The 13983-nt window shown below is 44.9% G+C and overlaps 1 protein-coding gene across 11 annotated transcripts in view; it reads right to left on the minus strand.

The window, feature by feature from the left end:
- ANKS1A (ankyrin repeat and sterile alpha motif domain containing 1A) overlaps positions 1-13983 on the minus strand; it is an 836994-nt gene that overhangs the window by 676092 nt on the left and 146919 nt on the right. For 8 of the 11 annotated variants that reach the window (XM_056557673.1, XM_056557674.1, XM_056557675.1 and 5 more), the window contains one exon: positions 9851-9904. The exons of the other annotated variants lie outside the window; for them this stretch is intronic. In XM_056557673.1, coding sequence (XP_056413648.1) covers positions 9851-9904 — 54 coding nt within the window. The remainder of the gene's footprint in view (positions 1-9850; positions 9905-13983) is intronic. 11 annotated transcript variants of the gene reach the window in all.

Raw genomic sequence — 13983 nt, forward strand, 5'->3', positions numbered from 1 at the left:
TAGCAAGGGAAATCGCCCTTGCGATCTGCGGCGATACCGGGCTGATCGGGTCTCTGGGACCCGACCGCCCGGTAATTTTGCATGATCCCGGCTGTCACAGACAGCCAGGACCATGCTGGAGCCTAGAAGCGAGGTGGCAAGCCTGCCTCCTCCTCCGATCCCCTGCGATCCGTCGGTTAACTAACCGACCAATCGCAGGAGGGGGGGGCCGTTACTTCCTCCCGTCCTGCCCGGCCCCTTGAAGTCCGGAGAGGACGGGAGGAAGACCGGAGGACGCGGCGGGGGACGGGGGAGTGCTGGGGACCGGTACCTCGTCCCTGAAGACCCGGATCCTGGCGATTAAGACGGCGGCGGCGGCGACAGGTGAGTAGATCTTCAGCCGCGGTCGAGCCCTTTACAGCAATGCACGTCGCCGTAAAGCGACATGCATTGCTGTAATGGGACCCTGTAAACTACAACTCCCAGCATGCCCAGACAGCCCTTGGCGTCTGGGCATGCTGGGAGTTGTAGTTTTGCAACATCTGGAGGTCCACAGTTTGGAGACCACTGTGCCCCTCCAGATGTTGCAAAACTACACATCCTCAGCATGCCCTTCCTGTCCAGGCATGCTGGGAGTTGTAGTTCTGTAACATCTGGCCCTTCAGATGTTGCAGAACTACAACTCCCAGCATGCCTGGACAGTTTTGGCATACGGGGAGATGTAGTTTTGCAACATCTGGAAGGGCACAGATTGGGAACCACTGTATTAGTGGTCTACAAACTGTAGTCCTCCAGATGTTGCAAAACTACAACTCCAAGCATGCTGGGAGTTGTAGTTCGGAAACATCTGGCTCTAAAGATGTTGCCGAACTACTACTCTCAGCATGCCTGAGAATGTTTGGGAGTTGTGGTTTTGCAACATCTGGAGGCACACTGGTTGGGAAACATTGTCCGTTTCCTAACTCAGTGTTTCCGAACCCGTGTGCCTCCAGCTTTTGCAAAACGAACTACCAGCATGCACTGATGGACTGTGCATGCTGGGAGTTGTAAATTTGCAACAGCTGGAGGTCCCCCCCCCCTGTGAATGTACAATGGGCTTACAGTGAGTATCAGGCTGCAAGCTTGCGATGCAGCAAATTTTGCGCGGCAGCTAAAACTCGCTGTAACCCCCCCCTGCCCGTGTGACTGTACCCTAAAAACACTACACTACACAAAATAAAATAAAAAGTAAAAAAACACTACATATACACATACCCCTACACAGCCCCCCTCCCTCCCCAATAAAAATGAAAGCGTCTGGTACGTCACTGTTTCCAAAATGGAGCCTCCAGCTGTTGCAAAACAACAACTCCCGTTTACTGTCCAGGCATGCTGGGAGTTTTGCAACAGCTGGAGGCACCCTGTTTGGGAATCACTGGCGTAGAATACCCCTATGTCCACCCCTATGCAAATCCCTAATTCAGGCCTCAAATGCACATGGCGCTCTCACTTTGGAGCCCTGTCGTATTTCAAGGCAACAGTTTAGGGCCACATATGGGGTATCCCTGTACTCGGGAGAAATTGCCTAACAAATTTTGGGGGGCTTTTTCTCCTTTCACTCCTTATGAAAAGGTGAAGTTGGGGTCTACACCAGCATGTTGGTGTAAAAGAAATTTTTTTTTACACTAACATGCTGGTGTTGCCCCATACTTTTCATTTTGACAAGAGGTAAAAGGGAAAAACGCCCCCCAAAATTTGTAATGCAATTTCTCCCGACTACGGAGATACCCCATATGAGGGCGCAAAGTGCTCTGGGGGCGCACAACAAGGCCCAGAAGGGAGAGTGCACCATGTACATTTGAGGTGATTTGCACAGGGCTGGCTGATTGTTACAGCGGTTTTGACAAACGCAAAAAAAAAAAAAAAAACCACGTGACCCCATTTCGGAAACTACACCCCTCACGGAATGTAATGAGGGGTGCAGTGAGAATTTACCCCCCACTGGTGTCTGACAGATCTTTGGAACAGTGGGCTGTGCAAATTAAAAATTTTGTACAGCCCACTGTTCCAAAGATCTGACAGACACCAGTGGGGGGTAAACGCTCACTGTACCCCTTGTTACGTTCCACAAGGGGTCTAGTTTCCAAATTTTTTTTTTTTTAACGTATGCAAAAGTCGCGAAACCCCTGTGGGGTATTAAGGCTCACTTTATTCCTTGTTACGTTCCTCAAGGGGTCTAGTTTCCAAAATGGTATGCCATGTGGGTATTTTTTGCTGTCCTGGCACCATAGGGGCTTCCTAAATGCGACATGCCCCCGAGCAAAATTTGCTCTCAAAAAGCCAAATATGACTCCTCTTCTGAGCATTGTAGTTCGCCCGTAGTGCACTTCAGGTCAACTTATGGGGTACCTCCATACTCAGAAGAGATGGGGTTACAAATTGTGGGGGGTATTTTCTGCTATTAACCCTTGCATAAATGTGAAATTTGGGGGAAAACACATTTTAGTGAATTTTTTAAACATTTTTTTACATATGCAAAAGTCGTGAAACATCTGTGGGGTATTAAGGCTCACTTTATTCCTTGTTATGTTCCTCAAGGGGTCTAGTTTCCAAAATGGTATGCCATGTGGGTATTTTTTCCTGTTTTGGCACCATAGGGGCTTCCTAAATGCAACATGCCCCCCAAAAACCATTTCAGAAAAACGTACTCTCCAAAATCCCCTTGTCGCTCCTTCGCTTCTGGGCCCTCTACTGCGCCCGCCGAACACTTTACATAGACATATGAGGTATGTGCTTACTCGAGACACATTGGGCTACAAATATAAGTATACATTTTCTCCTTTTACCCCTTGTAAAAATTCAAAAATTGTGTCTACAAGAACATGCAAGTGTAAAAAATGAAGATTGTGAATTTTCTCCTTCACTTTGCTGCTATTCCTGTGAAAAACCTAAAGGGTTAAAACGCTGACTGAATGTCATTTTGAATACTTTGGGGGGTGCAGTTTTTATAATGGGGTCATTTATGGGGTATTTCTAAGATGAAGACCCTTCAAATCCACTTCAAACCTGAACTGGTCCCTGAAAAATTGTGATTTTGGAAATTTTGTGAAAAATTGGAAAATTGCTGCTGAACTTAGAAACTCATAAAATTTACGAGTTTTTACTTTTGGAAGACACCAGAGTCTTCCAAAAGTAAAAACTCGTAAATTTTATGATGCAAACATAAAGTGGACATATTGTATATGTGAATTAAAAAAAAATTATTTGGAATATCCATTTTCCTTACAAGCAGTGAGCTTCAAAGTTAGAAAAATGCTAAATTTTCTATTTTTTAATCAAATTTTGGAATTTTTCGCCAAGAAATGATGCAAGTATCGACAAAATTTTACCAATAACATAAAGTAGAATATGTCACGAAAAAACAATCTCGGAATCAGGATGATAGGTAAAAGCATCTTAGAGTTATTAATGCTTAAAGTGACAGTGGTAAGATGTTCAAAATACGCTCTGGTCGTAAGGTGTAAAATGGCCTGGTCCTTAAGGGGTTACACTACTAAAACAGGACAGCAGTGAAGAAGCATTAAAAAGTTAGAGAAAAATGAAAAATATGTGAAAAACAGATAAAAGCCGCAAAAAAAGAGACAGAAAGACTCATTGCCAAAGAGAGTAAAACTAACCCCCCAATTTTTTTTTTTAACTAAACAGCAAAAAATGCGGTTCCAATATTTAAAAAGGGGTCAAAAGGTGAACCCGGGAATTATAGGCCTGTTAGTTTAACTTCCGTTGTATGTAAATTGTTTGAGGGTTTTCTAAGGGATGCTATTTTGGAGTATCTTGGTGAAAATAAATGTATGACTACATATCAACATGGCTTTATTAGGGATCGGTTCTGTCAAACTAACCTGATCAGCTTTTATGAGAAGGTGAGTTCCAGACTGGACAAGGGTAATCGCTGGATGTCGTTTATCTGGATTTTTCCAAAGCATTTGATACGGTGCCACATAAAATGTTGATGGATAAAAAGAGAATGCTTGGACTGGGGGAAAATGTGTGCAAGTGGGTAAGAAACTGGCTCAGTGATTGGAAATAGAGGGTGGTTATTAACTCCTTAACAACGAAGGACATATATTTACGTCCTCCGCCGGCTCCCGCGATATGCCGCGGGGTCACGCGGTGACCCCGTGTCATATTGGGTCGGTCCAGGCGGCAATCAACGGCCAGGACCTGTGGCTAATAAAGGACATCACCGATCGCGGTGATGCCTTGTATTAACCCTTCAGACGGGGCGATCAAAGCTGACCGCCGCGTCTGAAGCCAAAGTGAAACTATACTGGCTGCTCAGTCGGGCTGTTCGGGACCGCCGCAGTGAAATTGCGGCGTTCCAAACAGCTTACAGGACACCTGGAGGGACCCTACCTGCCTTCTCGGTGTCCGATCGGCGAATGACTGCTCCGTGCCTGAGATCCAGGCACGAGCAGTCAAGCACCGATAACACTGATCACAGGCATGTTAATACATGCCAGTGATCTGTGTAAAAGATCAGCGTATGTATTATAGGCCCCTATGTTAATAAAGATAATTTAGGTTGGAGGTTTGGGCTGAGAAGTGGCAGATGAGGTTCAACTGATAAATGTAAGGTAATGCACATGGGGGAAAAAAATCCGGGCTGGGATTAAATGGATAACACTTGAGACGACTGACATGTAAAAGTACTTGGAGTTTTAACCCCTTAAGGACTCTTGACGTACGCGTACGTCATGACACCATGGTACTTAAGGACCCATGACATACGCGTACATCATGTACAATTCCGGCCCCCGCCGCGCACCGGGTGGGGATCGGACCGGGATGCCTGCTGAAATCATTCAGCAGGCATCCCGTGCAAAGGCCCAGGGGGGTCATCAGTCCACCACCCCCATGTCGGCGATCGCGGCAAATCGCAAGTGAATTCACACTTGCGATTTGCGCGATTCCGGGTCATTACGGGTCTATGGTGACCCGGAATAGAAGGGGGATCGTGGGTGTTCATGAGACCCACAATCCCCCTGAAGAGATAGGAGTGAGGTGGCAGGGGTGCCACCCCTCCTATCCCTGCTATTGGTGGTCTAGACGCGACCACCAATAGCAGATCGGGGGCGGGGGGGGGGGGGTTAACTTTCCTTTTCCAAGTCCTGCCCACCCACAATTGGCGGGGGCAGAACGGGGAAACCCGACAGGGACCGGCGCCGAAGATCCACTTACCGATCCGGAGGCTGCGGGCAACGGAGATCGGCGGGCGGCGACGGAGATTGGCGGGCAGCGACGTCATACGGCTGGATCCTACGGAAGCCGGTGAGTTGACTAGCGACATCTGGAGGGTACAGTTTTAGAGACCATTATACAGTGGTCTCTAACTGTAGCCCTCCAGACGTTGCAAAATTACAACTCCCAGAATGCCCAGACAGCTATTTGGGCATGCTCGAATATGTAGTTTTGCAACAGCTGGAGGGCTACAGTTTGAGACCACTATCTAATGGTCTCTAAACTGTATCCCTCCAGATCTTGCAAAACTACAACTCCTAGCATGCCCAAACAAATGTTTGCTGTCCGGGCATGCTGGGATTTGTAGTTTTGAAACAGCTGGAGGACCCAAACAGCTGTCTCGGCATGCTGGGAATTTTAGTTGCGTACCTCCAGCTGTTGCATAACTACATCTCCCAGCATGCCCGTTGGTGATCAGTACATGCTGGGAGTTGTAGTTTTGCAACAGCTGGAGGCACACCAGTTAGGTTCTGTTATTTTCCAGTATTTTCTAACCAAAGGTTTTCCAACCAGTGTGCCTCCAGCTGTTGCAAAACTACAACTCCCAGCATGCACGGTCCGTCAGTACATGCTGGGAGTTGTAGTTTTGAAACAGCTGGAGGTTTGCACCCCCAGATGAATGTACAAGGTACATTCACACGGGCAGGTTTACAGTAAGTTTCTTGCTTCAAGTTTGATCTGCGGCAAAATTTTTGCCCCAGTGCAAACTCCTAGCGGGAAACTCGCTGTAACCCGCCAGTGCGAATGTACCCTAAAAACACTACACTACACTAACAAATAATAAAGGGTAAAACACTACATATACACCCCCTTATACTGTCCCCACCCAAAAAAAATTTAAACGTATTGTACGGCAGTGTTTCCAAAACGGAGCCTCGAGCTGTTGCAAGACAACAACTCCCAGCATTTCTGGACAGCCAATGACTGTCCAGGCATGCTGGGAGTTTAGCAACAGCTGGAGGCACCCTGTTTGGGAATCACTGGTGTAGAATACCCCTATGTCCACCCCTATGCAATCCCTAATTTAGTCCTCAAATGCGCATGGCGCTCTCTCACTTCGGAGCCCTGTCGTATTTCAAGGAAACAGTTTAGGGCCACATATGGGGTATCTCCGTACTCGGGAGAAATTGCACTACAAATTTTGGGGGGCTTTTTCTCCTTTTACCCCTTATGAAAAGGATAAGTTTGGGGGCTAAACCAGCTTGTTAGTGTAAAAAAAATTTACACTAACATGCTGGTGTTGCCCTTTACTTTTTATTTTCACAAGCGGTAAAAGGAAAAAAAGACCCCCAAAATTTGTAACGCAATTTCTCCTGAGTACAGAAATACCCCATATGTGGGCGTAAAATGCTCTGCGGGCGCACAACAAGGCTCAGGAGTGAGAGCACACCATGTACATTTGAGGTCTAAATTGGTGATTTGCACAGGGGTGGCTGATTTTACAGCGGTTCTGACAAACGCAAAAAAATAAATACCCACATGTGATCCCATTTTGGAAACTACACCCCTCACGTAATGTAATAAGGGGCACAGTGAGCATTTACGCCCCACAGGTGTCTGACAGATTTTTGGAACAGTGGTCCGTGAAAATGAAACATTTTATTTTTCATTTGCACAGCCCACTGTTCCAAAAATCTGTCAAATGCCAGTGGGGTGTAAATACTCACTGCACCCCTTATTAAATATTGTGAGGGGTGTAGTTTCCAAAATAGGGTCACATGTGGGGGGTTCCACTGTTCTGGCACCACGGGGGCTTTGTAAACGCACATGGCCCCTGACTTCCATTGCAAACAATTTTTTTCCCAAAAGCTCAATGGCACTCCTTTTCTTCTGAGCATTGTAGTGCGCCAGCAGAGCACTTGACGTCCACACATTGGGTATTTCCATACTGGGGTATTAAGGCTCGCTTTACTCCTTGTTACGTTCCTCAAGGGGTCTAGTTTCCAAAATGGTATGCCATGTGTTTTTTTTTTTTTTTTTGCTGTTCTGGCACCATAGGGGCTTCCTAAATGCGACATGCCCCCCGAGCAAAATTTGCTCTCATAAAGCCAAATATGACACTTTCTCTTCTGAGCATTGTAGTTCGCCCCTAGTGCACTTCAGGTCAACTTATGGGGTACCTCCATACTCAGAAGAGATGGAGTTACAAATTTTGGGGGGGTCTTTTCTGCTATTAACCCTTGCAAAAATTTGAGGGGAAACACACATTTTAGTGAAAAAATATATTTTTTTTTACATATGCAAAAGTCTTGAAACACCTGTGGGGTATTAAGGCTCACTTAATTCCTTGTTACGTTTCTCAAGGGGTCTAGTTTCCAAAATGGTATGGCATGTTTTTTTTTTTTTTTTTTTTTTTTGCTGTTCTGGCACCATAGGGGCTTCCTAAATGCAACATACCCCCCAAAAACCATTTTAAAAAAACGTACTCTCCAAAATCCCCTTGTAGCTCCTTCGCTTCTGAGCCCCCTACTGCGCCCACCGAACAATGTACATACACATATGAGGTATGTGCTTACTCGAGAGAAATTGGGCTACAAATATAAGTATACATTTTCTCCTTTTACCCCTTGTAAAAATAAAAAAAATTGGGTCTACAAGAACATGCGAGTGTAAAAAATGAAGATTGTGAATTTTCTCCTTCACTTTGCTGCTATTCCTGTGAAACACCTAAAGGGTTAAAACTATGACTGAATGTCATTTTGAATACTTTGGGGGGTGCAGTTTTTATAATGGGGTCTTTTATGGGGTATTTCTAATATGAAGATCCTTCAAATCCACTTCAAACCTGACCTGGTCCCTGAAAAATTGTGAGTTTGAAAATTTTGTGAAAAATTGGAAAACTGCTGCTGAACTTTGAAGCCCTCTGGTGTCTTCCAAAAGTAAAAACACGTCGATTTTATGATGCAAACATAAAGTAGACATATTGTATATGTGAATCAAATTTTTTTTTTTTGGAATATCCATTTTCCTTACAAGCAGAGAGCTTCAAAGTTAGACAAATGCAACATTTTCAAATTTTTCATAAAATTTTGGGATTTTTCACCAAGAAAGGATGTAAGTTACCCTAAAATTTTTACCACTATGTTAAAGTAGAATATGTCACGAAAAAACTATCTCGGAATCAGAATGATAACTAAAAGCATTCCAGAGTTATTAATGTTTAAAGTGACAGTGGTCAGATATGCAAAAAAAACGCTCTGGTCCTATGGTGTAAAATGGCCTGGTCCTTAAGGGGTTAAAGTCCCATGCAAATCAATGGGAAATGTATGTTTTTCACATAACTTCTGTACGGCTGGAGAAATTTCAATACCTGGTACACATATTACGGGTTGGGTTGGGAGGTCGAGATAGGAGGTCGGGATAGGAGGACGGGATGGTCGGGATAGGAGGTCGAGTTAGGAGGTCAGGATATGAGGATGGGATAGGAGGTGGAGATAGGAGGACGGGATAGGAGGGCGGGTAGGAGGGCGGGATAGGAGGGCGGGATAGGAGGGCGGGATAGGAGGGCGGGATAGGAGGGCGGGATAGGAGGGCGGGATAGGAGGGCGGGATAGGAGGGCGGGATATGACAATATATGGGGATGGGATTTGTACTCAAAAGCTTCCTCCTTTGTTGATTTTCCTCCCCAACAAGGATGAGGAAGGAAAAACCAGGCAACGCCGGGTATTCAGCTAGTATATATATATATATAATATAATATAAATATACAAATTAGCTCACCACACCATACCTTCACAGGTAGTGCGTCCTGCAAAACAGCTCAGGCTCCATTTAAGAAGTCTCAGAACTGATTGGGATTTATGCCAAGCCAGAACTCTCTCCAGAAGGAAAGAGGACCCATCTGCAGACAGCTTTTTTTATTGAAAGCCGAGGTACATGCTCTCAAATCACCCAAGTGCAAGTAAAAAGTGGAAGTGTTCACACAAAAAAACATGCACAAGGATGCGGTCTATCGCAAGCCCTTCTCCGAAAGGAGAGAGGCCCCCCCAACAAACCAAACCCTTCGCCTCCAGGCCAAAAGGCACCTGCAAGGTTACATGTACAATGTCCCCTTTCGCCGAAGCTACTCAGGGACCGAAAATGTTCCAGGCAGACAACTAGGCGTTAACCAGGTTAGCACCAAGAAGCCTGAACCTTAAATGGAGCCTGAGCTGTTTTGCAGGACGCACTACCTGTGAAGGTGGTGTGGTGAGCTAATTTGCATGTTTTTGTACCCAGGAGCCAGCAGAGTGCTAAATGGCCTTCTTAAATCTCTGCCCTACGCCAGAAGTGGCGTCTTCTCCCAGAGGAAAGTACTGAACCCGTATAAATATACATATACACACACACACTCTGCGTGAAGGGGTTTAAAGCCACCTCAAATTTTTTGTATGAAAAAAGCAAAAAAAAGATCACCACCAGTGTGTTTTTGATAGAGGGTTCTTTGAAGAAAATACAGAAAATTCTTTTTTTTTAAACTGTAAGGTGACTTCAAGACAAACATATATTAGGTAAGTTATAAAAGGCACAACAGCCTAAGGCTATAGGGTACACATCTTAATAATATTTAACAATTGTAACACAATGTTTCCAGGAAAGAGGTGTACACACCTTGGCATTCACATATGGATGGAAGGGGCCATACTTTTTCACTTCTGAGCCATTCTAAAAAAAAAAAAAAAATGAGGAAAAGAAAAGGGTAACAAAACAAATGCCATAAAACAAAGAGACGTCCTTTGAACATCTCTGATAATGAAATAAACAAAAATAAAAAACATTTTTTTAAATACCTTCAATAAAAATGAATGGAAGTATGGAAATGGCAATACCTAGCAAAAGAAAAATACTGACAATGGTCTAAAAGTGGAATGAAAGTGGTACCTAGCAGAGAAAGATAAGACCCATTGTTAGAACTTCCGAAACTAAACTTTATTGATTGTAATGTGGAAAAAAAAATTCAAAAAAGTGGAATAAGAAACTTTTCAGAGCCTTTTACTTTCTTCACGTTTTGTTATGTTGTGGCCTTATGCTAAAGGTTATCCAGGTTTTCCACAATCATTCTACACTAAATACCCCATAGAGATGTTACTAATTTATTGGAACTAATTGGCATAAATATTCACACTCTTTACTCAGTAGTATTTAGAGCTAGGCTCCAATCTGCCACAGTTTGCACACCTGGATTTGGGGATTTTTCTGCCATTCTTCTCTGTGCATGCTCTCATGCTCTCCAGGTTGGATGGAGACATTTGGTGGAAAGCCATTTTAACCCCTTAAGGACCAGGCACGTATGAGTACGTCCGTGGAAATTTCAGTCCCCGCCGCACGCCTTGCAGGGACCGGACCGGGGTGACTGCTGATATCGATCAGCAGTCACCAAGCACAAATGCCCAGGGGGGTCATCAGACCATCCCCCCCCATGTCGGCGATCGGCGCAAATCGCAAGTGAATTCACACTTGCGATTTGCGCGATTCCGGGTCATTACGGATCTATGGTGACCCGGAATATAAAGGGGATCGCGGGTGTCGAAGACACCCACAATCCCCCTGAAGAGATAGGAGGGAGGTGGCAGCCCTCCTATCCCTGCTATTGGTGGTCTAGACGCGACCACTAATAGCAGATCGGAGGTGGGGGGGTTAACTTTCGTTTTCCCCGTCCTGCCCACCCACAATAGGGGGGGCAGAACGGGGAAACGACGGGGACTGGCGACGAAAATCCACTTACCGATCTGCGGAGGCTGTGGGCGACGATCGGCGTCGGAGATCGGCGTGCGGCAATGTCGTGCAGCAGGCTCCCTGGATCCGACGGAAGCCGGTAAGTTGTCTAGCAACATTTGGAGGGCTGCTGTCCGAGACCACTATATAGTGGTCTCTATACTGTAGCACTCCAGATGTTGCAAAACTACAACTCCCAGCATGCCCAGACAGCTGTTTGGGCATGCTGGGAGTTGTAGTTTTGCAACAGCTGGAGGGCTACAGTTTGAGACCACTATATGGTAGTCTCTGAACTATAGCCCTCCAGATCTTGCAAAACTACAACTCCTAGCATGACCACACAACTGTTTGCTGTCTGAGCAAGCTGGGATTTGTAGTTTTGCAGCATCTGGAGGGCCACAGTTTGCAGTGGTCTCTAAACTGTAGCTCTCCAGATGTTGCAAAACTGCAAATCCCAGCATGCTGGGAGTTGTAGTTGTGATCCCTCCAGCTGTTGCATAACTACATCTCCCAGCATGTCCTTCGGTGATCAGTACATGCTGGGAGTTGTAGTTTTGCAACAGCTGAAGGCACACTGGTTGGAAAAAATTGAGTTGGATAACAGAACCTAACTGAAGGTTTTCCAACCAGAGTGCCTCCAGCTGTTGCAAAAGTACAACTCCCAGCCTGCATGGTCTGTCAGTACATGCTGGGAGTTGTAGTTTCGAAACAGCTGGAGGTTGCCCCCCCCCCCCCCCCCATGTGAACGTACAGGGTACATTCACACGGGCAGGCTTACAGTAAGTTTTCTGCTTCAAGTATGAGCTGCGGCAAATTTTTCGCCGCAGTGCAAACTCCTAGCATGGAACTCACTGTAAACCTCCGCCAGTGTGAATGTACCCTAAAAACACTACACTACACTAACACATAATAAAGGGTAAAACACAACATATACACTACCTTACATTGCCCCCCCCCCCCAATAAAAATAAAAAACGTATTGTACAGCATTGTTTCCAAAACGAAGCCTCCAGCTGTTGCAAAACAACAACTCCCAGCATTTCTGGACAGCCGCTGACTGTCCAGGCATGCTGGGAGATTAGCAACAGCTGGAGGCACCCTGTTTGGGAATCACTGGCGTAGAATACCCCTATGTCCACCCCTATGCAATCCCTAATTTAGTCCTCAAATGCGCATGGCGCTCTCTCACTTAGGAGCCCTGACGTATTTCAAGGAAACAGTTTAGGGCCACATATGGGGTATTTCCGTACTCGGGAGAAATTACACTACAAGTTTGTTTTTTTTTCTTCTCCTTTTCCCCCTTATGAAAAGGAAAAGTTTTTTTTTTTTACTCTAACATGCTGGTGTTGCCCTTTACTTTTTATTTTCACAAGAAGTAAAAGGAAAAAAAAGACGGAAATACCCCAGATGTGGGCGTAAAATGATCTGCGGGCGCATAACAAGGCTCAAGAGTGAGAGCGCACTATGTACATTTGAAGCCTAAATTGTTGATTTGCACAGGGGTGGCTAATTTTACAGCGGTTCTGACATAAACGCAAAAAAATAAATACAGACATATGACCCCATTTTGGAAACTACACCCCTCACGGAATGTAACAAGGGGTATAGTGAGCCTTAACACCCCACAGGTGTTTGACAAATTTTCGTTCAAGTTAGATGGGAAAATGAAAAAAAAAAATGTTTTCACTAAAATGTTGGTGTTACCCAAAATTTTTCATTTCCATAAGGGAAAATATGGAAAAAAAGACCCCCAAAATTTTTAACCCCATTTCTTCTGAGTAAGAAAATACCCCAAATGTGGATGTTAAGTGCTCGGCAGGCGAACAACAATGCTCAGAAGAGATGGAGCGCCATTGGGATTTTGAAGAGAAAATGTGTTCGGAATTGAAGGCCACGTGTTTACAAAGCCCCCATAGTGCCAGTACAATGGACCCCCCAACATGTGACCCCATTTTGGAAACTACACCCCTCACGTAATGTAATAAGGGGTACAGGGAGCATTTACGCCCTACAGGTATCTGACAGATTTTTGGAACAGGGGTCCGTGAAAATTAAAAATTTAATTTTTCATTTGCTCAGCCAACTGTTCCAAAGATCTGTCAAATGCCAGTGGGGTGTAAATACTCACTGCACCCCTTATTAAATTCTGTGAGGGGTGTAGTTTCCAAAATGGGGTCCCATGTGGGCGGTCCACTATTCTGGCACCATGGGGGGCTTTGTAAACGCACATGGCACCTGACTACCATTCCAAACAAATTCACTCTTCAAAAGCTCAATGGCGCTCCTCCTCTTCTGAGCATTGTAGTTCGACCGTAGGGCATTTGACGTCCACACATGGGGTATTTCCATACTCAGAAGAAATGGGGTTACACATTTTTGGGGCTATTTTCTATTATTAACCCTTGCAAAAAATGTGAAATTTGGGGGGAAACACACATTTTAGTGAAAACATTTTTTATTTTTTTACATATGCTAAAGTCGTGAAACCCCTGTGGGGTATTAAGGCTCACTTTATTCCTTGTTACGTTCCTCAAGGGGTCTAGTTTCCAAAATGGTATGCCATGTGTTTTTTTTTTGCTGTTCTGGCACCATAGGGGCTTCCTAAATGCGACATGCACCCCCGAGCAAAATTTGCCCTCAAAAAGCCAAATATGAATCCTTCTCTTCTGAGCATTGTAGTTTGCCCGTAGTGCACTTCAGGTCAACTTATGGGGTACCTCCATACTCAGAAGAGATGGGGGTTACAAATTTTGGGGGGTATTTTCTGCTATTAACCCTTGCACAAATGTGGAATTTGGGGGGGGAAACACATTTTAGTGATTTTTTTTTTTTTACATATGCAAAAGTCGTGAAATACCTGTGGGGTATTAAGGCTCACTTAATTCCTTGTTATGTTCCTCAAGGATTCTAGTTTCCAAAATGGTATGTCACATCGGTTTTTTTTTGTTGCAGTTCTGGCACCATAGGGGCTTCCTAAATGCAACATGCCCCCCAAAAACCATTTCAGAAAAACGTACTCTCCAAAATCC

The sequence above is a fragment of the Hyla sarda genome, chromosome 2 (genome assembly GCF_029499605.1).
Source record: "Hyla sarda isolate aHylSar1 chromosome 2, aHylSar1.hap1, whole genome shotgun sequence".
Taxonomy (NCBI): Eukaryota; Metazoa; Chordata; class Amphibia; order Anura; family Hylidae; genus Hyla; species Hyla sarda.